We start from the raw sequence: 25577 nt of genomic DNA, 5'->3' as shown, positions 1-25577 counted from the left end.
TCCACCAGACCCCACTCTCCCTACTGTATAGGCCGGCAGAAGGCCCAGCCACGTGACTGCAGCGCCGACTGGATCACAGTCCGTCGAGTTCTTGAAGGTCTTCGGTGGAGGTCTGTAACAGCCGTCGAATAAGGGGCGGATAGGGTGATATGGATATTTTATATAATTATTCGCCCAAAGGTCGCTGGGACAATAAGCAAAGTCATTGACGAGCTCCGCATCAAGGCAACCAGTATGCTGGGCAGAAAAAAACAATCTGAGGGACCTCGACGCGTGAGGGATCTTGAGTACACTACACGTCACGTAGGGATAGTGTTACGCTCATGTCGACGTCCCCTTTCGATTCTCGAAAGACAAGATGCAATACTCTGCGGTTACCACTGGATGTCGGACCATATGCACAGCATGTGATTCTAAGCAGATTAAACATCAGAAACACAATTATAAAAACCAACTTAAATACTTATGGTATACAAATCAAAGTATAACCTTGTTAAGAATATCAGTAAGCATTTCACGCCCTCCGTCCCTTGTTCCAGCAGGAGCTCACACCCGTAGCACTGCAGGAGCAGTGCTACAAAATGCCCAAACCTCCGACAGCAGAAAAGGAAGCCGGATGGCCCCTATGCACGCCGTTTCATGAATAAGAAATGTGCCTCCTAAAATCGCGAAACGGCCGCCTCGCTATCTACGCTGTATCGGCTGAACCTGCATCTCCACAGCAGGTCATATGCAGCACTTTTACCAGCCATACTTCGTTGACCAACATTGTTTGCCACGCGGCAAACTCCTTTAAAAGGTGGCTGCTTGCCAACCCAGCACACCAGCTGCACTGTGAAAACTGCAGTTGCACCTAACCTGGCCACCTATTGGCTGCTGGCCCCTATTTCCTGGCCAATGAGAGCCGGCAGGCGAGAGAGCCGGCTTCCACACGAAGGCAGTCTCACAAGGGCTACCTCTGCCTGGAGCATGTCCGGAGCCATAGGAGCCTGGGGCCCGTACCTCTGCCCGCTCTGCTCCAGGTAAGCCGATACTGCCACATTGTTCCTCGTAACGCTAACCTCCTTGTCACATCCTACAATAATGCACGTTGGCTAGTATCGCCGTGACTACGAATGACCCGCTCCAGTTGGAACTCTGCACCTCTGTGTATCCACACATAGACACTCCCCTAGCAAAGTCTTAGTTCCAGATCGAACTTTAATGCTAGCAAATGCATATTCTGAACTTCCATCACAATGTACTACCCCTGTACTATGCGTCTCCGGCATGGATATATACTAACATAGCTTCTGCACATGCAGACAGGATACAGTTATAGATACCTAATACATAGAGTAATCTGATTGTAATCCACACCTATTGCCTAGATACTCACAGTATTGCCTCATTTGCTCTTAGCCTCCTTTGTATGCATGCTGCTTAGAGAGCTACAGATGCATTGTAAATGTACCCTCTCGCCTACATAGTATCACTACATGTCTTGCCTTAAGGTAGCTATACATTGCATTCTAGACACTGCTGGATTGTCGCATCTAGGTGCCCCTTATGCTATGTATTTTAGTCACTGTTCAATTGCCACATTTAGGTGCCTTTATCCTTTGCATTTCAGTCACTGTTGGATTGTCGCACCTAGGTATTATCTGTTAACTTCACCGACTACCCACACAGCCTAACTCACCAGCTAAGTTACTTTACCCTACCACAGGAAGCATCTACCCTGCATGACTACTACCCACCCAACTAAGTGATAGCTTTGCATAATGTCAAGCCTATTCAGTATCTACTGTATCATGACCACTGCTACACTCCTTGTCACCAGTAATCAGGTCGGCCACACAGGGCTCCCCCCCATATGGACCTGTACCCCTCTCACTCATATCAACAGACATAGTTACTAACACTCATGTCTACTCTGATTTAAAACACCAAGTTCTGCTAGGACCATTAGCCTACGCCTCCCAGCCTAGCTCCACTTACGATAGAAACAACAAACTACGTGCTAGACTCAACAAACTTCACGAGATACCTAGACGACTCCTCCCTCTTACAAAACATGAGATGAAACGCCTAAATGATAAGGAATGCAATGCTTCCAATATCACCCTAGCCTCAATGAACCCACAAACATCCAAATCTAAGACAAAATCTAGTGCTAAAAGTACTCCAAATCTTACACAACCTAAAGAGGAAACCAAGGATCACTCCTACAAAGGAGCGCTTCTCAATGCTAGGTCATTAGTTGCCCATGCCCTTGATATAGCAGATTTAATCACGGAGGCGAATTTGGACTTTATTGCAATAACCGATACCTGGCTACACAAGGCAGCAGGCCCTTCACTTATGTTAGCCATCCCTGACGGCTACACTATATGTAGGCAAGACCGAGAGGGCGCCCGCGGAGGTGGAATTGCCATCATTTCCGAATCGAATCTATCGCTAAGGCTAGCCCCCACCCAAACCTTACAATCTTGTGAAGCCCTCACTGCCAAATTCCTTATAAACAACACTCAATCCTTAACCATCCACCTAATTATAGACCTCCAGGCCCGCTTGGGACCTTTGAAGAGGATCTGCACAAGCTACTAACCAACAATGCTAAAACCACTTCACAACTGCTGGTACTAGGGGATTTTAACCTAGGATTAATGACCAAGCGGATGCGCACGCCTTGACCATTGCCAACGCTATTAACTCCCTAGGATTCTCCCAAAAAGTTAACCCATACCACCCACCCATACGAAAGGCAGAATATTAGACTGGGTCGCTGACTCAAACTGCACAGCAGCTATCTCGTCTATCTCGCCATTACCATGGACTGACCACTCACTAGTGTCCATCAACCTCCTAACCTCCCGACCATCCTCTACAGTTGTTCCCACGGCACCATCATGCCCGACGAGAAACAAGAAGAATATGACAATAGACAATGTCATACCTGCCATCCTTCCAACATTAAATGCACTGCCCGACAACCTAGACCCTAGTATATTAGTTCATGAGTATAATAAAATGATGACCGATACCATGGACAAAATTGACCCACTTAAAATCCGTACAAGTTAACCTAAAGCCCATTTAAATAAATGGTTTACACCTGAACTTAAGGCCCTACGCCTCACTAAGAGAAAATGTAAATCTAATTGGAAACTATGCCCAACTGCTGACAATAAGGCTAACCTAACATCTATCTCCCGCCACTACAAAAATGAAGTTTGCCTGGCAAAGAGGAATTCATACAATGATCGTATTGCCAACTCTAATTCAAGCATGAAGGAACTCTTCTCCATACTGAAGGAACTTGAATCACCCATTGCCATACCAGACACCTGCACTAAGGACCAGACCTGGTGCACAGATATCCAACACGCTCTAATAAAATAAACACCCTCCAAAACAAAATTCAACTGAAATAAAACTCACTCAACCTTTCTAATCTGCCTAAGCCACCACCCAATGCCACCCACAATCCCCAGTTTAGCAAATTCTCCTTCACCAAACCACCACACTAGAGGTAGACAAAATCATCCTCACCCTCAAACCATCTAATTGCAAAGGTGACATCTGCCCAGCACAGTTAATAAAAGACGCTGCCAGAGATTTATCACCTTTTATCTCCAAACTTGTCAATGCATCCTTCTCCACAGGCATCATCCCTGCTAACTTAAAACAATCTTGGGTGCTCCCTTTGCTCAAAAAGCAGACACTAGACCCTCTTATCCCCACTAATTACCGTCCAATTACTACAGTTCCATTTCTTTTGAAGATCTTGGACAAAGTGGCCTATACACAGATTCAAAAACACCTTGAACTGCATAAGCCACTAGGAACTAGACAATCTGGCTTCCGCCCACTACATGGAACGGAAACAGCCCTTATCGATTTAAAGACCCAAACAGACGAACTGAGAGATCAAGGCAAGACAGCTCTCCTCCTCTTACTAGACCTCTCAGCTGCCTTCGACCTTGTGGACCACAGGTCCTCTGCAGACATTTTGACTCTGCCGTTCACTTCTCCACGCAAGCCATCAGATGGATAGAATCCTTTCTGAGTGAGAGAACTATGAGAGTTGTGTCCCCCATCGGCAGCAGCAGACCCTATACCCATCACATGTGGAGTCCCTCAGGGATCCTGCATCTCCCCTACTCTATACAGTTTTTTCACCCAACCTCTGTTCGATGATCTGGATAATCTAGGTATCACCTACACTAACTATGCAGATGATACACAGATTCTCCTTCCACTTTCTGGGGATCAGAACAGGGACAGGGAGTTGGTGAACAGAGTGCATCTTATCATTCAGGCATGGATGGCTAATCATGGTCTCTGCCTGAATGATAAGACAGAGTTGATTATTCTGGGCACACAAGCCAACATCAACAAATTGGGCCCAGACTACTCAGGTTTCAGCATTGATGGAAATGTTATCAAAGTCTCGAGGGAAGCAAAAACACTTGGTTTTTACCTTGATTCTACCATGTCTTTCACCAAACAGGTCAACTCCTTAGCTTCCACCACTGCCTAAACCTGTAAATTGATAAGAGCAGGCAAGCCCTTCCTATCCAATACTAGTTGTCTGATCTTGGCGAGAGCCTTAATACTTTCCCGACTTGACTATTGTAATGCCCTCTATTGTGGTGCCAACAAAGCCACTACCCAAAGACACCAAACTTTACAAAACAATGTTCTCAGAGCTGCACTTGGCATAAAGAAGAGGGAGCACATCTCCTCTATTAGGCAGCAACACAAATGGCTCTCTACTGACAACAAAATCCATCTAAAAATTATCTCCTTGACCCATAAGGCTCTTAATAATGCTGCTCCTAGTTACCTGACGGATAAAATAAAAAGAAAAACATCCAATAGACCTATGAGACTTGCCAACTCTAACTGCCTGGTAGTACCCAGATTTAGACTTGCCAAAATCAGTGGCACTAGCTTCCCTGTGAGAGCTGCTAACTTGTGGAACGCTCTGCCACCCAACCTAAGAGTAGACCAACCTTTCTCACACTTGAGAAGGAACTTCATTAAACACATTAATGCTAACAATGCCTAGACACCTGTAAATGACTCCTCCGCACGTTTAGCCCCACTCAATGTACACAGTTGTTATTAGCTACCCCCATTATGTTTGTAACTGCTAATATTGTATGTATACTCCTGTACATTATATAGTTTCTCCTGGTAATCTCTCTAAATAGATTGTAAGTATGCAATTGTACATTCATGTAATATTGTAATTTTGTAAATTTATTTATGTAACATTGTAAGTATTGCATATACTTTCTGCTGCGCCCGGTAACCTTTGGGTCTGGAGCGCATTATAAATAAATAAACAAACAAGGTGTATCAAACCTAATGTATCACAATCAGAACGGCATTCAGCTATTCTTGGGGAGGAAAACCTAAGTAGTTAGACTTGTAGAACACACTTAGGGGGGCATGGCTTGGCGCCGTACGAGATGGAGGGTTGATCCGGTGCTCCTGCTTCTTTCGTTTTTATGTCACTTTCCTGGGGGGCTTCACTTTTATAATTTCGTCTTATTGCTTCTTACTTCATCTCTCCGGTCAAGCGACGGAGAAGCTCTCAGCTGCCTTCGGCAAGCTTCGGTTAGGCGGTGTAGAGGCCCAACGCAGCAGGGGTGATTGAATAATGACGCCCCAGTTCCTGTCAGCAACTTCAAGTCGCGTCGGACATTTGACGCGGCCCTATCGTTGGAGGTATAATTTTCTCCACAACACCAGCAATCTGTTGGTATTTGAACTTCTCAAGTGAATTAAAACCTGTAAGGTACTTTATTTCCAATTTAAATAGCCTTTCCAGGAATTTATAACCCCATTTTTCTACAGAGGTGGCTTTGTCAATTTATTTCCTGCTGAGAAATGAAATTATATCAAAAGCACATCTTTGCAATGCTATTTTCATTACGGAATGTCACAAAATAATATCTGAAGACTAGAAATGGAAAGGAAAGTTTTATTTCAACACCCTGGCTACTGTTGAGTAGAATTCTTGAAAAGTGTTGGGGTAATTGTCAACGCGAGGTGACTGAATCAAGTATTTTCAGCAGGAGGGATCCAACCCTTGAATTCTTTGCTCTTTGGATTTGAACTAATTTCCCGCAAATGAAACTTGGCTCTGATTTTCCCTGATTTGAATAAGACACTGTTGTGTTGAAACACGTGTGATCTGCGAGGGCACTGTTTGATCCTTACTATATTTTTTGTTTTGGATTGTGACCTACAACACAAAATAATAATTATATTTTCTCACTGATCAAGTGTTGAGCAGTTTTTTACGTGTGCAGCAATTTACTTCATTCGAATTGTCATATTGTGTACCTGGTCTGCCTCTATCTTCAAGCAATATATTGAAGCTGGGCTTTCCTCTTACAAATCTAGTCAGAATAACAAGTGGTGGCGAAGCCATTCAGTGGAACACCAGTGATTCTGAATTATTCCGACATGCCTCTCACTATGGCTCCTCTAAAAGGTCAAGCAAAAGGCTCTGGCAATAAAGAAGCTTCTGCGCCAGTGGCACTTTAAAAAGGCCAAAAAGTGACTCCCCCCTGCTCCGGCTCAAGCACTATTGGAATCCAATATGGGGACCATTTTATTACAAATAATAGCACTTAAACCCTTCATGGAAACTACAAACATTAAACTCCAACAATTGAATGAGTGATGGGCCAATTTTGAAAACAGAATTGAGGAAAGAGAAGAGTTAGCGTTGCTGAAGATGTTGCCACTCAAGTGTCCATCTGGAAAATTCTACGCATACCCTTCAGAAGCAAAATGAGGATTTGGAAAATAGGAATCGTTGAAACAACCTACGTATATTTGGTTTTCCAGAGGCAGGTGAGGGGGTGACCTTGCTCTTTTCCTAACAAATACCCTGCCTCGCAGTCCTAATCTACACTCTTCCACTATTCTTGTTAGGTAAGATTTTCGTATCAATCATAAACCTTCCTGACCTGTGTCAACCCCAGAACCTTTTGCTTTGACTAGGTAACTATTTTACCTTGTCCCTAGGCGAAGGGGAATCTTTTTCCCCTCTCAACTAGTCTTTTACTCTTATTATGGGTGACCTTTTATGCCTCGCCATGGTGTATGGTTGAAGTTATAGTTTCCTACAACTTTTGGGCTTAGGCTGGGTTGCCCATTTGGGCTCCCCTGTTCATTTCTCTTTGATGTACTTGGGTGAACTACAGTTCCCAAGTAGTAAAGAGGGATTTCATCCCCCTTTGATGTACTTGGGTGAACTACAGTTCCCAAGTAGTAAAGAGGGATTTTCATCCCCCTTTAAATGTTATATAGTGGGCCAGAACACCCCACCTTATGTGGAGTGCTGGGGGGATACAATGTATTCCCTTTCTTACTTAGCTGGTAACATTTTGTTACAATTGCGAGTTTTACATGAATGACTGGTGGCATTGGTTTTACCTTTATGACTTTTAGTCTATTACTCGCAGGCCGTTAATTCAGCCTCGGTAATGCACAGAAGGGCCACCAGTTCTCCAAAATGGTGGGCTCCTTTTTTGCCATTTCTTGTGTGCTTGCCGTTTCTGAGGTCTTCCCCAGCCATTCTCGGTGGGAACGACCTCAGTGACTGTTTTGACTTTGGCGGCAATCCTTTAGATTACCCGCCCAGGGCTCCAGAGTATCTGGAAAGGCAGCAAGTGAGGGAGGAGCCCAAAAACTCTGCAGCCCTTTGTCTTCCACCTTGCCTGAAAGGGAACAACTTCCAGGGGGGGTGGGGGGAGGGGAGCTGGCTGTTATGATTGGACAGCCAGATCGCCTCTTTCTGTAAAGAGAGAATGCAGAGGTTGCACTGTAGTTCCTGGTGAAAACTCCGAACCTGGAAGCTGCTGAAAAGTCGACCACTCAAGTTGAAACCGAAGATAAAGATGAAGACACAAAGGCAGTAGCTATTTCCAGCAAACGGAGAGTCTGCTGTGTACCCAGAGACTGATGTTACCCTTTCTTCTAATCGACCTGGGGACTCAGAAAACAATGACCTCAACACAGAGCCTGGCGACGCCCGCTAAACTCAATAAGACCTGTATTTTGAGCCATCCCACGCCATGCTGCGACCTTGCGGGGCTCCAATATCCTGGGACCTTGAGACATTGTGCGGTGGATGGTCTTCCGAGTTCCGAATCTTGCTGAAACTTTGTGGGCATCCTGCTGGACCTCCAGAGACATGGATCGAATCCAAAAAGTTCCCTTATCAGAGTGCTGGATCTCGCAAACTACGAGAATCCGACTGGCGATATTCTGTCTTCTTCTGTGCTCCTGAAAAAGGCGTCAAATCCACAGAGCCGCATCCAGCCACAAAGAAAAGCTTGCCTGGGGCCTTCTTCCATGATCCCTGCTGCAAAAGTCCTTCCAAAACACTGTCTTCTATCTTTTAGACAAAGGAATCCATCCACCAGGTCTTTTGTTGCAGATCCTGAAATCTTCTTGCTGGAACTCTTCTTCCGTGCCAAGGCACTGTGTTGGCACGGGGATTTACTTACCTTAAGCCTGTGTGATTTCTGTAAAGCTCTGGCGTGTTCTCCCATCCAGTACACAGGCCCCTGCTGGAATCCTCCAAGGGGGTCTTCCCTGAAGCCCCTGGACTCTAACTTTAAAGTGAACTACTTACTTGTTGAACATTTTTCCTCAGGAACTCTGACTTTGCCTACAGCTGAGCCCTATCTCACCCTGCCTACTGCTGGCTCCTAGACCACTAGGGTCCCTCTTCTGCCTCAGAGAACTCATGTATGTACTAGAATTGGGGGGGGGCTAGATAATTTAAAGGGTCTGCCTTGAAAAGTAGAACATGTTGAAAAGTGTACTTATTTGTAAAAGAGTTAGTTGGTAACTTTAAACTCTGAGTGAATAGTTACAAAAGGTTATTACTTACCTTATATATGTTCTGCCATTCAGAAAAGTATATTAAGGATTTACTTACCTTGAAAAAGCTGTGTGCCTTCTTAAATAAGTATTTTCAAAGTCTTACTTTCCTTAGAAACTGCCTCGCCATTCTAACAGAAAGTAGATAAAAGGTCAACTTACTCACCTGTGAATTGGGTTCCCCTCTTCCCAAAAGTAATGTTGCTGGTTTCACTTTATTATTCATGTTAGGATAATTGTATGCGTCTCAAATTGGGTCTTGCTTCCCCTGACTTGCTGTCCAGTATAAGTCTGCATAGGTCATACTTATCTTTTAGGTTGCTGGTAGTTCATTTCAAAAGTATACAGAGGTTTTAATTACCTTGCATAGCTGTGTGTCATCCACAAATAAGTTAACTTATTGCTTTCCTTAGCCTGAACTGAAAAGCAACTGTGATTGAATATTACATCCCAAGGTCCAACTACCCTAGAATAACTGTTAACCTGAATCAGAGTTATAGGTTTTTACTGTTCCTAGAATAGTGTTCCACTATTCAGAGAAGTATATTGTACAGTTGATTTACTAAGTGAATTCTTGTGGAGCGTCGCAGTATCTGACAGGGTCTACTATCCTTGTATAACTGTAAAGTAATCTGAAAGTAATTTATGGTTTTACCCACCAAGAATAGGTGTGCCCTATACTGAATGTGTATAGGGTGGAGAGGGACAAGGGATGCTTTTTTGAGAAGAAGTTTTAAATGTGTGGTTTTGAAGGGTTCTAGGGAGTTGCCAAATGTGAGGGAGTCATTAAGAATGGACCTCACCAGTTCTCTTGCACAAGTGGAGGTGAAGATTTATTTGAGAATCGCATCGGCTATTGGATAGTAGTTTGATAAACTCCTCGCTCGAGATAGGATTGAAAGAGCAGAACAAGAGGTTCTCAGGGGGGGGGGGGTGAAGGGAGGTTGAAGGAGGGTTGGTTCTTGTAGAACGAGTGTTGGGCAGGCAGACATGTTGGAGAGTTTGGCGTTGAGGGTGGCCGTCCTGTCTAGGGCTGTTTTGTGGAAATGCTCAGAGAGGGAGTATCTCTTTGTCCAACAGTTCCTTTGTTCTTTATATTAGGTTCACATTGTTCTTGCGCATACAATACATTTCAAAACATTCAACACTTCCTTGGGTTTCTTTGTACTGGATTCACAAAAGTTCTTATTCGAATAATACATTTCACAACAGGCTTTCTTTTTACAGCTTTGGTGTATCTCCTGGTATACTCCCTTGCCAGGAAACCTCATTTGGGTTTCTCAGATCCACTGGTGTACTCCCCTGCCAGGTATCTTCCCACAATTTTAAAGTTCTTATTCAGTGTCAAAATGCCTGTTATTAGACAAGATTGTGTGTGCAGTATCCTTTGGAAGACTACAGCAACCTTGACCACCTTGCAATTGGAACCCAACCTTTGTTGTATGTCTGTACTACACAGGTTGGTGGCGTGGCTGAGCAGCCATGCCTATCTCAAGAGGGGCCAATGTGAGCTGTAGGGGAGTAACACAAAGTTTCACAGTGACAGTTATTCAAATAAACACACTCAAGGTGTCTTGATTAAACAAGTATTAATATATTTAACAGTCAGATATATATGCCTTCTTCAGAAGGGAGCAGAACTTGTAACAATTATAATATATTTCAAAACACACTCTGTTTCTCTAACTCAGAGGATACCCATTGGGGATGGCAAACGGATACTTCCTACACCCTCAGGTGAATTAAATAGCTAGGACAATGTGGACAATGATTTATCACTAGTACATTTGGAGCAATACTGAGTTTGGTGTAAAAGATAGAAGAGAGGAATGAAACAAAGGTTAACAAATAATTCACAAACTGGTAAGTACTTTTGAAACCTTCCAATGCAGAGTAAATTAATCCTTTCCTGGGGGAAAGTCCAAATCACGAAGTCAGACGTAAAGAAGAGTCAGTCAGGGAGCCAGGACAGCCAATGTTAATTGCACAATGTCAAGGGGAGCTGAAGGTCTTCTTTGCAGGTAGGTAAAAAGTCTTGCACAATGTTTTTAGAAACGTTTGTAGACGATAGAACACTTGAAGTGCCACAAGCTGGGAGGCTTGTGAGGGGCAAAGCTATAGCAACTCTTCAAGGTAACAAAGACAGGTCTCAACTGAGAGCAAGCAAGGCTACACAATGAGAGATAAGTTCTAATAGACTTTACAGTACCTCTGGTTAGAAGAAATGGTTCCAGCTGGCTTCTGTTCCTGTACAGCTCTGCAGATCCTGTTGTTCCTGAGCCTCAGTTGTGGGGACAAGAGGGAGGACGTCTGGGGACTCCTGCTCTGCAATAGGAAGGTCAGCGGCAGCAATGGGCAAACTTCAATTCAGCGGTCCTTCAGTGGTTCAGCTTCTCGCGTCTGACAGCAAATAATACTGCGGTTCTCGCATCTGGGGTCCAGCACTCTGTTGAGGTGGCTCAGGCTTGGTTAGTCCTGCTTCAGGGAAGTCCGGAGTATCTTCCTGGCGCTCGGTCCGACTTAAAAGCAACGCACACAATCTGGTGTTCCTCTACCTGGCACTTCGGGTTCCAGCAGCAGCAGCAGTGGAAATACAGCCAGCACCAAGAGGATGTGCAGACGGGCTTACCTGGGAGTCGATTGGTCCCACCGACTCAAGGGGAGAAGTCGTCCTTGCAGGGCTTCTCTCGTCGAGGCGAATTCGGAGCTTTAGCACAACAGCAGGGCTTCACTGGGCAAATCAATCAGGAGTTGCAGCAGGAGTCTCTTCCAAGTTCTTCTTCGGATTCCTTCGTCCAGTGGTCAACTCTGTCTTTCAAGCCAAAAAGCCTCGCCTTTTATGCAGGTTTCTCCCATTCATTCCAGCCTAGCTGTCAATCACACAACAGGGTGGCTGTCCATGCCACATTTACCTTTGGGTTTTTCCTGTAACTAAGGGGATTAAGCACAAGGAGTTTTGGGCACCTCCCTCACTTCCTGCCCCTGCCAGACATACTGGAGCCAGAGGCAGGCTTGATATGATATGATAGGTTATTTATAACACGCTTAATACCCAGAGGTTTCTAAGCGCGGACCTGTGGATCGAACCAGTGGTGCTACGTGTTGTCTTGCTTCCAAGGCGAGCAGGTTGCCCTCAGCTATCCTCCCGAGACACTCAATCGTGAATCCCGCCAAAGGCAAAATGAACTAAGGGACCAAACCTGGTTTGGTACACAGAGTAAATCTCAAGAAGGACCTTTCTGATAGAGAAATAGTGAAAAAAGAAGACAAGGGCCATTTTGACAAAATGGGCACCCATGGGTGCTTTACTGCAGCTGCGAACGCAGCCCGCTGTAAAAACACACAATTGTAGTAAAAAGTAAACCACTGCCACCAGCCATTAATTGTAGAAAGGGTAACATAAAAATGTTACATGAGCAACTAAACAAAGGGGATACTAAGTAACCCCTCCATCACCCTATGGTAAGATACTGTGTGCTGTGTCTAGAAAGTTACAAAATAAGTAAAGCCAATTTCACTTCACTGCTCTTGGAAACAATAGTTTATCCCAGAGATGGTATTTAAACCTTTGGGAAATCTAAAAGACTTCCCTGTCCCGCTGCACTGAAGGTGCTGTGTGTCACAATGTAAAGATGATGCCTATGGAGTTTGTCAGACACCAAAGTCAAAAGCAACACAGAGGCCAAATCACAGAAAAATTACACGAGAGTGGGAAAAAGGTCTCACTCTCTCCAGGTTAGAAATTAAAAGTCCTAAAGTCCAGCAAGGGAGAGGAATTAGCACATTTCTGAGAATTCTCCCTTTCACCTGATATATTTGGTTGCCAGGACTTCTTTTATGGACTTTCTAGATCCCCTGGTATACTTCTCTGCCAGGTTTTGTCTTTATTTAAATCGCCTTTGAGCACTGTCCATAATAGCAGTCTTATAAACTTCATCGACATGATTGCATGCCTGTTGGTATGTCCTGGGGTCCCCAAAGGCTCTGGACAGACTCACTGGTAGTTTCCAGCGTCTCCGACTTATGGCGTGCTTCTGCAGTGAAACTTCCTCCCTGGCACGACTTCTTTCATGATGCAGTTCTTTCTCCAGCATTTCTTGCAGCTCGGCGCTCACACGCTATCTTCCCCCAGTGGCTTGAACCGTAGAATGCTGCTTCCCAGCACGACTGTACCTCCAGGAGCTCCGCTGCGTCTCCAAGTGCTCAGACGGCCCTTCAGATGTGCCCGCTGCATCCCTCCTTCCTTCACGCCAGGCTGGTATGTGTAAATCGCGTTTGCGAGCAGTCGCATGGGTGTGCCTGTTCTCTCTCGACTTTCTCCGGCACAGTCCTCTCCCGTTCTCCTAGTGCATGGAGTGTGGAAGCCATTTTTAAATCTCCTGCACACTCTTAGTTCAGAAAAACAACTAGTCTGCGCATTAGGTTTTGGGTTTCTCTCAATATGCAGCAACTCTTTCCTCCTCTTCTTGGTCTAGATACTTGAGGATATATGGGAGCTGAAGGCCATAGATGTTATGGGATTTCTAAAATGACGTAGTTCAAACATTTTACTTCGAGAAACATCAGAAACAGGAGAGGTTATAGGTATGTTGTGAAGGTTTGAAGAATGAATGGGATTTTGACTAGACTGACAGTATGCCATTAGAAGTTTGGGTAGCATAGGGTTTTCCTCAGGAGCGAGGGGAGAAGTCACCACCTCCTCCCCGCAGTCGTCTCCTCCCATGTGATACTCCCTCATATTACCACCCCCAGGGTCAGGATCAGGTAGCGGCTGCCGTCCCCTGACCACATGGGAGGAGGTCCTCGCCGGGGAATCGGTGAAGCCACTGGATCCATCACAGTATATTCGAAGTTCTCTGTACTGACCTATAGATCACATCTCCCTCCTAAAATGAGCCTGGCTGATCTGCCATTGCTACCCTTACCTTGAGTGGCACAGGCCTATCCTAGAAGTTGGGGCTCTGTATACCAAGAGAACAGTTTTATAAAGTCCTACTACAGGTGGACTTTAGAAAAGCTCCCATACAGGGTTTCACCCCCAGAACTCTCCTTGCCCAGTGACCACCATCCTCCACACGGCTGCAGCATCTGGTGGACCTTGCCTCCCTGCCCCTTCTGAACCCACCAGATTAAGTCTGTTCCTCTAGGTCGCACCCCCACGCCCTCGCGCCCTCACGCCTTGGCCCCATGAATTATTTACCTGCTCTGACAGCCTGAATTTGTTACAGCTTGAAGCTGTGAAGCTGTCCCTCCACTTCTGTTGCAGTCTTCTATGGGCAGCGTTTCCTGCATGGCCTGCATTAGAGGCTTTCCAGGAAAAACGCACTCTCAAGACACACAACACAAAACACAGAACCGGACTCCCAGTCAGGCTTTAGGTGTCGAACGTGGCTGGAAGACAAAGGGAGCCAGGAATCAGCACAAAATGGGGACTGTCCAAGTCAGGAGACAAATGAACTGAGAAAATGGAATTCTGCCCCAACTGTGAGACAATGACTAATTTGTTTAGGCAAATTTGTATCGTAGGGTTGAAAATTAGCAGCTGAAAAAACAAAAGTGCCATACCTTGTAGTGGAAATCTATCAGGATCACTACAATTGGAGAAATAAAAGGACCCTTCCAGCATAATGTCATCAATTGACAGTCAAATGGTCAAATATTTAGCATTATTTAATGATCGGAAGGAAAGTGAGACCTGTCTCTGCCCACGCCAAGTTTGACTTCTGGGTTTTAAGCATTTGCTCAAAGTTGAAGAATAAATCTGTCTCGGATGAAAGAAAACAAATACTTCACCGAAAAATACAAAAGGAGGCACTTACTTTTGGATGGTAAAAGGGGCATTCCATTTTCTTACAAGCAGGGTAGAATTTGCAGAGCTGCGATGACGTGGCTGGCCCTAGAGCGAAAAGAAAGGAGAATCATTTTCACGCAACACAACACACCGAGACTTGTCATACTATTTGTTAAGGAGAATTCTCTGCAATGTGCTAATTCCTCTCTACCTTAGAGAACCCCCAGCTGTTTTGTTGGACTTTAGGACTTTTAATTGCTAACTTTGCGAGAGTGCGACCTTTTTCCCACTCTCATGAATTTTTCTGTGATTTGGACTCTGTGCTTCTTTTGACTTTGGAGTCTGACAAACTCCATAGGCATCATCTTTGCACTGTGACACACAGCACCTTCTGTGCAGTGCCACAGGCAAGTCTTAGATTTCCCTAAGATGTAAATACCTTCTCCTGGTGAAACTACTGTTTCCAAGAGCAATTAAATGAAACTGACTTTAATTACATTTTGTAACTTTCGAGACCCAGCACACACTATCTTACCATAGGGTGCTGGAGGGGTTACTTACCATCCCCTTTGTCTAGTTTCTCATGTAAAATGTTTGTGCTACCCTTTCTACAAGTAATGGCTGGTGGCAGTGGTTTACTTTTTACTACCATTGTGTGTTTTTACCACAGACTGCGTTCGCATCTGCAGTAAGGCACCCATGGGTGCCCATTTTGTCAAAATGTCCCTGGCCGTCTTTTTTTTGCCATTTCTCATTGGAAAGGTCCTTCGAGAGATTTACTCTGCGTGCCAAACCAGGTTTGGTCTCTTGTTCATTTTGCCTTTGACAGGATTCCCGAGTGAAGCCCGCCTCTGGCTCCAGTATGCGAGTGGTGGGTTGGGTGCCCGAAACTCCCTGTGCTTAATCCCCTTGGTTACAGGAATGCACCCAAAGGTGATTGGCTGGCTGGCTATCCGGCAAGGACAGCCACATTGCTGTGTGATTGACAGCTAGGCTAGAATGAATGGGAGAAATCTGCATAAAAGGCTTTTGGCTTGGAAGGCAGAGTCGACCACTGGACGAAGGAATCCGAAAAAGAACTTAGAAGAGGTGCCTACTGCAACTCCTGGACAGTTGGTTTGCTCGGTGAAGCCCTGCTGTTGTACTGAAGCTACAAATTAATTTTGACTAGAGAAGCCCTGCAAGGACGACTTCTCCCCTTGGGTTGATGGGACCAATCAAACCCAGAGTGAACTTGTTTGGACATCCTCTCGGAGCTGGCTGTACTTCTACTGCTGCTGCTGCTGGAACCGAAGTGCCAAGGAGAGGAACACCAAATGACCCGAGAGCCAGGAAGATCCCCCGGACTTCCCTGAAGCAGGACTGACCAAGTCTGAGACACCTCAACAGAGTGCTGGACCCCAGATGCCAGGAAAGTCTGAAGTGGTATCCGGTGTTGCTATTTGCTGTCAGACGCGAGGAGCTGAAACCACGAAGTGCTGCTGAATTGAAGTTTGCCCATTGCTGCCTCTGACCTTCCGATTGCAGTGCAGGAGTCCCTAGATGTCCTCCCTCTTGTCCCCACGACTGAGGCCCACGAACACCAGGATCTGCAGAGCTGTACAGGAACAGAAGCCAGCTGGAACCCTTTCTTCTAACCAAAGGTACTGTAAACCTAAGAGGACTTATCTCTTGTGTTTCCTTACTTGCTCTCAGTTGAGACTGGTCTTGGTTTCCCTTGCTGAGTTGCTTACAGCTTTGCCCCTCACAAGCCTGCCACCTTGTGGCCCTTCAAGTGAATCTTATTTCTACAAACTTTTCTAAAAACATTGTCTTCAGCTCCCCTAGACCTTGTTCAACTAACATTGGCGGTCATGGCTCCCTGAGAGACTCTTTTTACCTCCGACTCTGTGCCTTTACCTTTCCCCCAGGAAAGGGTTACATTTACTTGACATTGGAAGGTTTTAAAAGTACTTACCTGTTTATGAATTATTTGTTAACCTTTGTTTTATTCCGATATCTAACCTTTACACCAAACTCAGTATTTCTCCAAATGTACCAGTGATAAATCAATGTACACAGTGTCCTAGCTATTTAAGTCACCTGAGGGTGTAGGAAGTGACTGTGTGCCATCCCCAATGGGTATCATCTGATTTAGAGAAACTAAGAGTGTGTTTTGAAGTGTATTATAATTGTTACTTGTTTGGCTCCCTTCTGAAGAAAGCTTATATAATTGACTGTTAAATAATTTAATAATTGTTTAATCAAGAAACCTTGAGCGTAAGTGTTTATTTGAATAACTGTCACTGTGAAACTCTGTGTTACAACCCTAGTGATCACATTGACCCCTCTTGAGATAAGCCTGGCTGCTCAGCCACACTACCTGTGTAGTACAGACTTATACCAAAGGTTGGGTTCCTATTGCCAAGAGGTCAAGGTTGCTGTAGTCTTCCAAAGGATACTGCACACAATCTTGCCTAACGCTATTGTCTACAGTAGAGGGGCCTTATGCACTCAGCATACAAGCGCATACCTTCACCAAGGACAGAAGAAATATAGACATGTATCACATTACATTACATACACAGAAGCATGATGGTTAATTTACTATTCAATGGACAGGAAGAAACATTTGGCCAAAGTGATGAGCATGAGTACATATGTTGAGAGCCAGACCCCAAAGTAGATACTCATTCTCTTAAAGATATTGACAAAGCATGAAAGGCAGGAGTGCTCTCACCTGATTTCGGTGGCGGTGGTTCAGGATTTAGTTGGCTTGCGTGCATATAAGGACAGTCCGGTTTGGTGCACTGGGTATCAAATCTACAGTAGGGGGCATTAGAAAGAACAGCTGTGCCATCAGCTGGGGGTACAGGGTACCGCCGACTAGCGTGAGTGTAAGGGCAATCCGGTTTGGTACACTTCGCGTCATATTTACAGTTTGGATGGATAAACAAGCATTTCTCTGCAAACCTGCACTTGGGAAACGCCCTGAAAGAGAGGGAGATGAACAATGTTACTGTATTCCACAAACAGCAGCACAGTGCAAGCATACAATCTACATCATGACGGGGAAACACAGGAGTGGTAAAGCACTGCGTGAGCTGTTGTTCCACTGCACAAGTCTCCCAGAAATTACTACTAAATATAAACATACAGTGTGGATTTAAAAAGGAAAAGGGCATTCTTTACTCAGGGGCTCTTTGGATTTGGAAGAATGTGCACAGTGCCAGTGGGAGGCAGAATTACAAACTAAATTCACCGTAGACATTGTAAGTGAAGCAGGGTGGAGGGTCATATTTCATTAGTAGTTGGGTAACATAGCAAAACCTTGAGTGGTCACGTCTGGTCTTTAAGGAAAAAAAGATAGCTCACTTGGAAAGTAATATTAGCCACTTACAAGATCTAATAAGGATCTTGCACGTAATGTCACATAACTAGAATGAGAAGAAACATACATGAACGTATGAAAAACCTTCAAATACTACCTTACAATCCAGGACTAAACATGCAAAGCAACGTTAGAGCTAAAAACAGATCCTAACAAAACAAAGGTAGAATTAAAAGGAGGCTGAATAGAGAGAGGAGGGTCAAAACAGTAAAATATTTGTCAAGAGGATCCTGAGAAATACCAACAATTGTTTGCGATGTATGCAAAGACCTTGTTTTTACAGTAATGGACGAGATTTAAAGCTTCATGTAAAATAACACAATGTTCTTTGACTACGGGCATACCAAAATGCAACAGCTCAAAACTAAGTAGTGTAAGCATGCAACAAAAAACAATGGGATTCCGTGCTCGGTGTGAGGCCATGCTGCCCCAGGCACTAAGGAAGCACAGCAGGCTTTTTACGAATGTAAGACAACAGCCAAATACAGCTGAAGGAGGGCTGCAGAACCCAATGGAGGTCATTGGTCCTGGGGACATCTTGGGGGTAAGTATCAAGAACAGCCCACCAAGCCGTTCCCGAAAAGACTGTTCCAGGAAGGCACAGGGAATATAAGACATCCTTCACAATTTGAGCTGAAGGACCAGGTCATCTAGGGCATTGATTCACGGACAAACGGCTCCTCCAGCAACTCAAAAAGAAGAACAATCTACCTTCACAGAAGAGAAACACACCGACCTGGAGTAAAAACAGTGCTGAATATGGCTCGAGGAAGGCATAGCAATCAGACCAATTAGATTCCACCAGCATGATGGATAAAACGGGAGAGCCAGCCAGAAGAACACAGCCACAAGACGAAGACACAGTGGAGGCAATTCAGGACACAGTGGACACAGCCCAAACAAAGAATAGAAGGTTACACAAACCTTTTAGTCAGCAACAGTTGCCTACACACTAATCACACGACTAAGGTAGTAACATGTGGAAGCAGCAAGTAAACAGTCACTTCCCTGTTCCAGCACAGAGATCCCAGCCCATTAGGTGTTGAAGAGCAGGGGGAGAATGTGGACAGCCCAGAAAGAACATCAAAAGCCAAGAATAAAAAACGGAGCACAGAGAAGGACACAGGACCCAGCCACAATGGCTAGACCTGCTCCAAAAAATGCAGCAGCTTCGTGGCAAAATCCTCCAGGAGGTAAGTTAACCTGCAGAATCCCAGGGATAAAAACATCAGAATTGAGGCAGGGTTAGGCTTTCTCGCCTAGATCTACCCTGGGAAAAGAAAGCCCTCTAACCGCACAGGAGGGCACCTTGGCAGTCAACCAATTAGATTGGAGACATAAACCGCCAAAGGCTCAGGTACACTCCCACAGGATGTATACTAGCTGACCTAGGTCTAGACATGTCCGAATCACCACAGAGGGTGCGTGGCATGTGTGCCGAACAGATATTTTAGGCCTGCCTTGTAGTTTCCCCAAATAGAGAAAAAACCCTAAAACAAAATACCTGAGAATAGCACTTAGAAATTCACATTAGTGCCCCAATTGCTACCAAGAAAGTGGTAAATTAACTTGCACCTCTAGTGAATTTAAATTGTAGCTGCCACCAGCATACACGCCAATACCAATGTATGGTGATATAATCACTGTATGGCCAAAATGGGGACATAGAAAGCCCCACATGGGCTACCATTTTATTTATTTTATCATTTGTATAGTGCGCAGGGTTCATACATAAATTTGCTTAGATTGTAAACAACGCTTATAGTGGATACATACTGTGAGAAAAAATGAAAGTGTCTCACTGGGGATCTGTCATGATTCCTGCCCCTCATGTTCCCAGCCCTCCAAGATTTCAGGCTGGATTCAGGCCACGATCACCTACCCTCAAGGGCCTCTCCATCCCTCCAAAGACCCACTTGGAGTAGGACTTGGCGCTTGTGGCACCAGACTCACTCACTCCCATAGGATAACATTGGGGATTGGACTTGTAGTGCATTGATGGGGACAAGATGGATGCCCCCACATATTTCGGTTCCCAGAACTGCATGTGCAGCCTAGTCTTTTGGGTGTGGTTCAGCCCAGAGACACCTGGGATACCCAGAGACTATTTAAGCCACGCCCAGGCTGAGAAACATGCTTTGTGTTTTCTGCACCTGCAGCGTGACACTCACCGTGTTCGGATCGGTCTCCAGTAGGCCTGCATCTTTCTTCTGCGCTCAGCTCCTGCAAGAACAAGAACACTGTTAGGAACAGCCATACCTTGCGGCGCTTCTGCCCATCATTCATCGCTCCTTCTGTTCTGCGGGCATCTTCGGCGGTGTCATTCCCATCCCGGCACGCCGCTTCCTAAGGAAAAGGGAAAAGAACAGAAAAAAGGCATTAGTAAGCATTCTGCAAATCTTCGCTTATTTTTAAATACTGTACAAGCTTCAAACGCTTACCTGAATCCCAGCCGCTCTGGAGGAACTCTGTCTCCGGAACTTCTCATCCATCTGCAAGAGGGAAAAGACACTCCAGGTTAGCGTGGAAACATCTAGAGGCGCTGCATACCGCGCTTAGTCACCGCATTTGTTCTTCATAACCGGCATCCACGCTCAAAACGTTGCGGTACCTAAAAGACACAGGAAAAGAACTCAGTTCAATACAAATACGAAAGGGGTGCATCACGCATCGCGCTCTCACTCACCTTCAGCACTACTCATCTCAGCAGCACGCCACCATCCCCAGACGCCGGCCATCATCTAAGGAAGGAAAGGAACGAAGTTAGAGAACTGTTCAAAAGACTCATTATACTTACCTGTCGGACTCTTGCCAGTGAAGTAACTAGGCAGCAACGAGCCTGCATCAATCAACGCGCCCCTGGTGAGCTGTGGACCAAAGGGAAGGGTTGGACCCCGGGGTAGAAGGGATTGAAGCACACAGAGACAATAGGGAGTTAAACTCTACCCATCCTGTGTTTCAGGCCCAGTCTCCAGTCGAATAGCCTCCAGGGAAGGGTTCGAGGTCGTAAGAGGTCAGAACAGGCTGAGTGACGTCCCTGTGGATACCAGGGGAGCGTTACAGGATCTCTTTCTCAGGTTGCCAGGGCACGGCCATTGCCCTTGGATCCAGACCCTGTGGGTGGACAAGTGCGGGAGGATCACCTGGGTGAGGGATCCCCAGGGAATGGGGGTGAGACACTGGATGGCGAGACACAGTACTCTTCCCCCTCCCCACATCCCTTTTCGACACGCCCTCCACCTTTATAGGTTATTCTAAATCCTGTCCTGTTACCCCCCCTCCCTAATTCCAACAAGTAACAACTCAGAAAAGAGGCGTGGGAGAACCGGGAGAAAGAAATTACAATTACCATCCCCCATGTATCACAACCTCAGGACTATCCCCTTGTCTCAGATATGCTCCTACTCGACATTCCAAAAGTTGAAATAGAATATTGTCAAACCAGTTCCATTATGCCCCAGTACCATTCTGTGAAACTACACAAATGCATTTATTTACCATCACACACTCACCCCGTTTATTTGGACAAAACCCCACACAGTTTTTCCCTAATTAATCAGAAAAACTACAACTCCCACCATCCTGCCACACTGGTTTCTTCTACAAACACAGAGGAGGAAGAAGGCAGCAGAGCCATTGAAGATCTCTCAAAACACCCCTGAGAAACAGAAGAAAGACTATGCTATATTAAGATTGGACTGTCCCGCTAATGAGGTCAGGCCTCCCTTTCTAACTACTCACACCTGACTCCACTTGGCACTCCCAGGAAGTATAAAAGGCAGAGCAGTAGAGCACACTTTGAGCAAGCTGGGGATGCTGGAGTGTGCCAGGACCCCAGAGCGAGACATGTGGAGCTGAGAGGAACCTGGAAGGCCTGGAGGAGAAATAACTACTGAGACACTGAGTCTGACTGTGCAGGGGAGGCTGCAGTGTGGAGTGGAAGCTTTGCCTCCAGGGAGTCTAAAACAGGGGAAGCTGGGGTTACCTGGTGACACCCACAACAAAGCTCCTCCCCTGGGCTAAACCCCGACACCAGATAAATTTCACCTAGTGCTCCGGCGGCTCCTAAAACAGCAGCAATGACATTCTGGGGAGCTGAGTAAGTGTGAGCAAAATGCCAAGAACGGCATTATGGGACTGGAAGTCCAAAGACATTCTTTTTAGTTTTGTTTAGATATTTGAAGAAGGGTCCGAGCCCGGCAGAGGGAGGCACTTTGTGAATCTTGAGAGGGGTCCGAGCGCAGCAGAGGGAAACCCCTTGTGAACTTTTGGAGAAGGTCTAAACCCGGTGGAGGGAGACTCTGAAAGACTGAGCAAGGCCAAGCAACAAAGAGAAGATTGCAGGAAAACAACCGATACATACTTTTTCAACTGTGTAGTGTTGAAAGAAGAAGGGTACAAACAACCGAGTGGTCAGGCAAAGGGAAACCGCCTAGTCGAAAGTCTTGGTAAGATGCGTTTCGATTGAAGAGAGAGAGAAGTCATGTTAAAAGACTCGCGCCCGACTGAGGGACGCCAGAGAAATTGTGAAAGTTGAATACTGTAACCCTGGTTGAGAGGAGCCAAAGTGAAAGTGAGCATTGTATGAGAACTACAGATACCAGAAAACCATTAAGTCGAAGTTGTCATGAGAGGGTCCGAGTCAAATCTTCCTCGAACAATCTAAAGCATTTGAGGCAAATAAATGATTGAAGAAGGTCCAAGCCCAACAAAGGGAGACCCGTTGTAAGCACCATTGATTGGAATTGTATCCCAAGGTTCAAAAGAGTGTTCCGAGATCCAATGAGGCGCCTTGTCCAGAGCCTGGAAACGTGGGCAAGGGGGACACATTTACTCAGTCATTCTGACTTATTCTTTCCTGAACACTTATCCATTGCAATATCCCACACACCTTTTGTTATATCGAGTAAGGTTTTGCAATTTTTTTTTTTTTTTTTAAGTATAGGCCATCTTTATTTTGACACGACTACGACAGCGTTTTCTATTATTTGATGGTCGAAGCTTGCTCCCATCTATAAATTTAGGTTTAGATACGTGGTTATCATAACCTTGTGGAAGTTCAATAAACACCCTTGACTGTGGTTACTTGTGTCCGTCTTACTACTGATACCATTGACTCCCTCATTATTGTCTCAGCCCTACACTGCATATTCGACCCAGAGCTCTTCTGACCAGCTCACGTGAGTAATATCTTCCTGCGACTGCCTCCACTCAATATTACTTCTTGATGCCCTACCATTTCTGCCTGTGTACCGCGGCTATTGATAGTAGCTCCTAGACTCACACGTGGACCGCCGGAACACCTCGGCATCCCCCTCCATTGCTGCTCACAAACTCATTATTTGTTGTCATCCATTACGGTGTGAGACCCCCTTCCTCATTATCGCCGCCCACCTCGAGACCCATTGCACTATTATAATGTTTGAACCCACTGAAAAGCTCTTCACTGCCTATTATCATTATACGTAGCCCACCGTGCCAGTGAGGGCCTGCATACTCTACTGTTTTGCTACTGCTGGCAAAATACATTCTTAGCCCACTGTGTTTGCAAATACCCTGTCGAGTTTATGGTGACCCCGCACTGCCCTGGGATCACCTCATTTAGACTGTTTTTCATGAATGCCTGCATAGCCCCCCCCCAAGCTCTCTTCTGTCTGTGAACACTATATCTAGACCACTATGCCTGTGAGTTCCATGATTTACCTACCGTGATTTGATTTACCTTTACTGCCCGTGATTTTCGAATGCATTATGAACTCCTCACTCAGCCTTTCATATCTTAGAGAGCTATCCTTAAGACTACAGTGATCCTCTACTGCATATCGAATATTACATCATGTCTACTATGTCTGCACATGCCTGTCTAGATAATGCCGAAAATGTATGCCACAGCCCTCAGTGATTACCTGTTGCCTGTGTAGATCGTCATATCTAGCCTATTATGTTTGTACATGCCTTTCTAGAAAATGCTAAAAATGTATGCTGTAGCCCACGGTGAGCACCTATTCCCTAATTAGAATTTCATAGCTAGGATACTGTGGAGGCACTTGCCTTTCTAGATAATGCTAAAATATAGGCCATAGCCTTCAGTCATTCCCCTATTGCCTGTTGGGTACACTACTAGACTACATTGTCTGCATACGCCCCACTAGATGTTGTCAAAAATGCATGCCACCATCATTGTGATAATCCAGTTCAACATATACACCTCTCATATCTGGTCAGACTAACAACCAACCTGAGGCCCGGCCCAACTGTGCCATGTCACAGAAAGCTACATGTAGTAGCCTTGACACTATGCCAACTCTGGCACTCACTGCAGATTTGATCAAGCCTACCTTGTTCTTACCCTCGCCCACCTTGCCTTCCCACGCCATATCAAGCCCACCTCTTCCCTTCCACCTCTGCACAACCAAACGCCCAATTCCTACCTACTTCCTACAGATCCCATCACCACCAACTTCCTTAATATTCACCACAGTACCACCCAATTTGGTAATGTGCTGAGAAATCTAAAGGATACCTGTACTCCCCAGATTACGCCCCCTACCTAGCTCAGAACTACCCTTGCCCTACAACTATTAGGAACAACAGACTTGGCACCATATTAGGCAAGTTCTACCCTACTACGTTCAACTTACCCGCCACGTATACTCAACCACAAAGGCTCAAGAAAATCTCCCCCAAAACCCACAAAGTCCTTCTGACAGCTAAGCCATCTACACAGCCACTGAGAAACTGCCAATGCATCAGTCTCACCTCTATCAATGGTGCACTGATCAACACTAGGTCCATAGTAGCACATGCAAATGAAATTGCCGACCTAATAATTGAGAAAAATATAGACTTCCTAGCCATAACTGAGACCTGGCTGCATGCTGCGGTAGGACCATATATCCTCGTTGCTACCACTGATAACTATACAATCCTAAAATCTGATGGAGAATCTTCCAGGGGCGGAGGAATTGCTGTTATCAGCAAATCCACCCTAGGCCTCAGATTAGTTTCTCACTCACAATCAAAGTCATGTGAATCCAAGGCAGTTAAACTTCCTCTCAACAACTCACGCACCATAACGATGCACCTAATATACAGACCCCCATGGCCCCATCAGCTCCTTTGAGAATGACATTAATACTCTTCTATCTACAAACACTAAACTCACCTCCCAAATCCTAATACTCGGCGACTTCAACCTAGGTCTCAACAACCTTAATTATCAACCTGCCAAAACTCTAGCCAACTCAATGACAGAGCTAGGCCTCACGCAAAGAACCCATCTCCCTATGCACGAAAAAGGAAGAACCCTTGACTGGGTAGCGGATCTGAACTGTGAAACTACTATAACGTCCAGTGAACCATTCCCATGGACTGATCACTCCCTTATCTCCTTCACTATACAAGATTGAAGATTGCCCAACAAACAAAATAACATTGTGCCATCCATCACAACTAGAAACAAAAGAAACATCACAGTGGACAAACTGAAGCTACTCCTACAACCACTCCTCACCCCTC

The 25577-nt window shown here is 45.4% G+C and overlaps 1 protein-coding gene across 2 annotated transcripts in view; it reads right to left on the bottom strand.

Annotated features, from left to right (window-relative positions):
• The window catches only part of ZC3H14 (zinc finger CCCH-type containing 14), a 437675-nt gene that overhangs the window by 74793 nt on the left and 337305 nt on the right, over nt 1–25577 (bottom strand). For both annotated transcript variants that reach the window (XM_069637953.1, XM_069637954.1), the window contains exons 14-15: nt 17409–17659; nt 14718–14794 (exon numbers count right to left, since the gene is read on the bottom strand). In XM_069637953.1, the coding sequence (XP_069494054.1) occupies nt 14718–14794; nt 17409–17659 (328 nt within the window). The remainder of the gene's footprint in view (nt 1–14717; nt 14795–17408; nt 17660–25577) is intronic.

The sequence above is a fragment of the Ambystoma mexicanum genome, chromosome 14, assembly GCF_040938575.1.
Source record: "Ambystoma mexicanum isolate Mex_15411 chromosome 14, UKY_AmexF1_1, whole genome shotgun sequence".
NCBI lineage: Eukaryota > Metazoa > Chordata > Amphibia > Caudata > Ambystomatidae > Ambystoma > Ambystoma mexicanum.
Note: the sequence above shows the minus strand (reverse complement) of the source record. Positions and strands in the feature narration are given on the sequence as shown.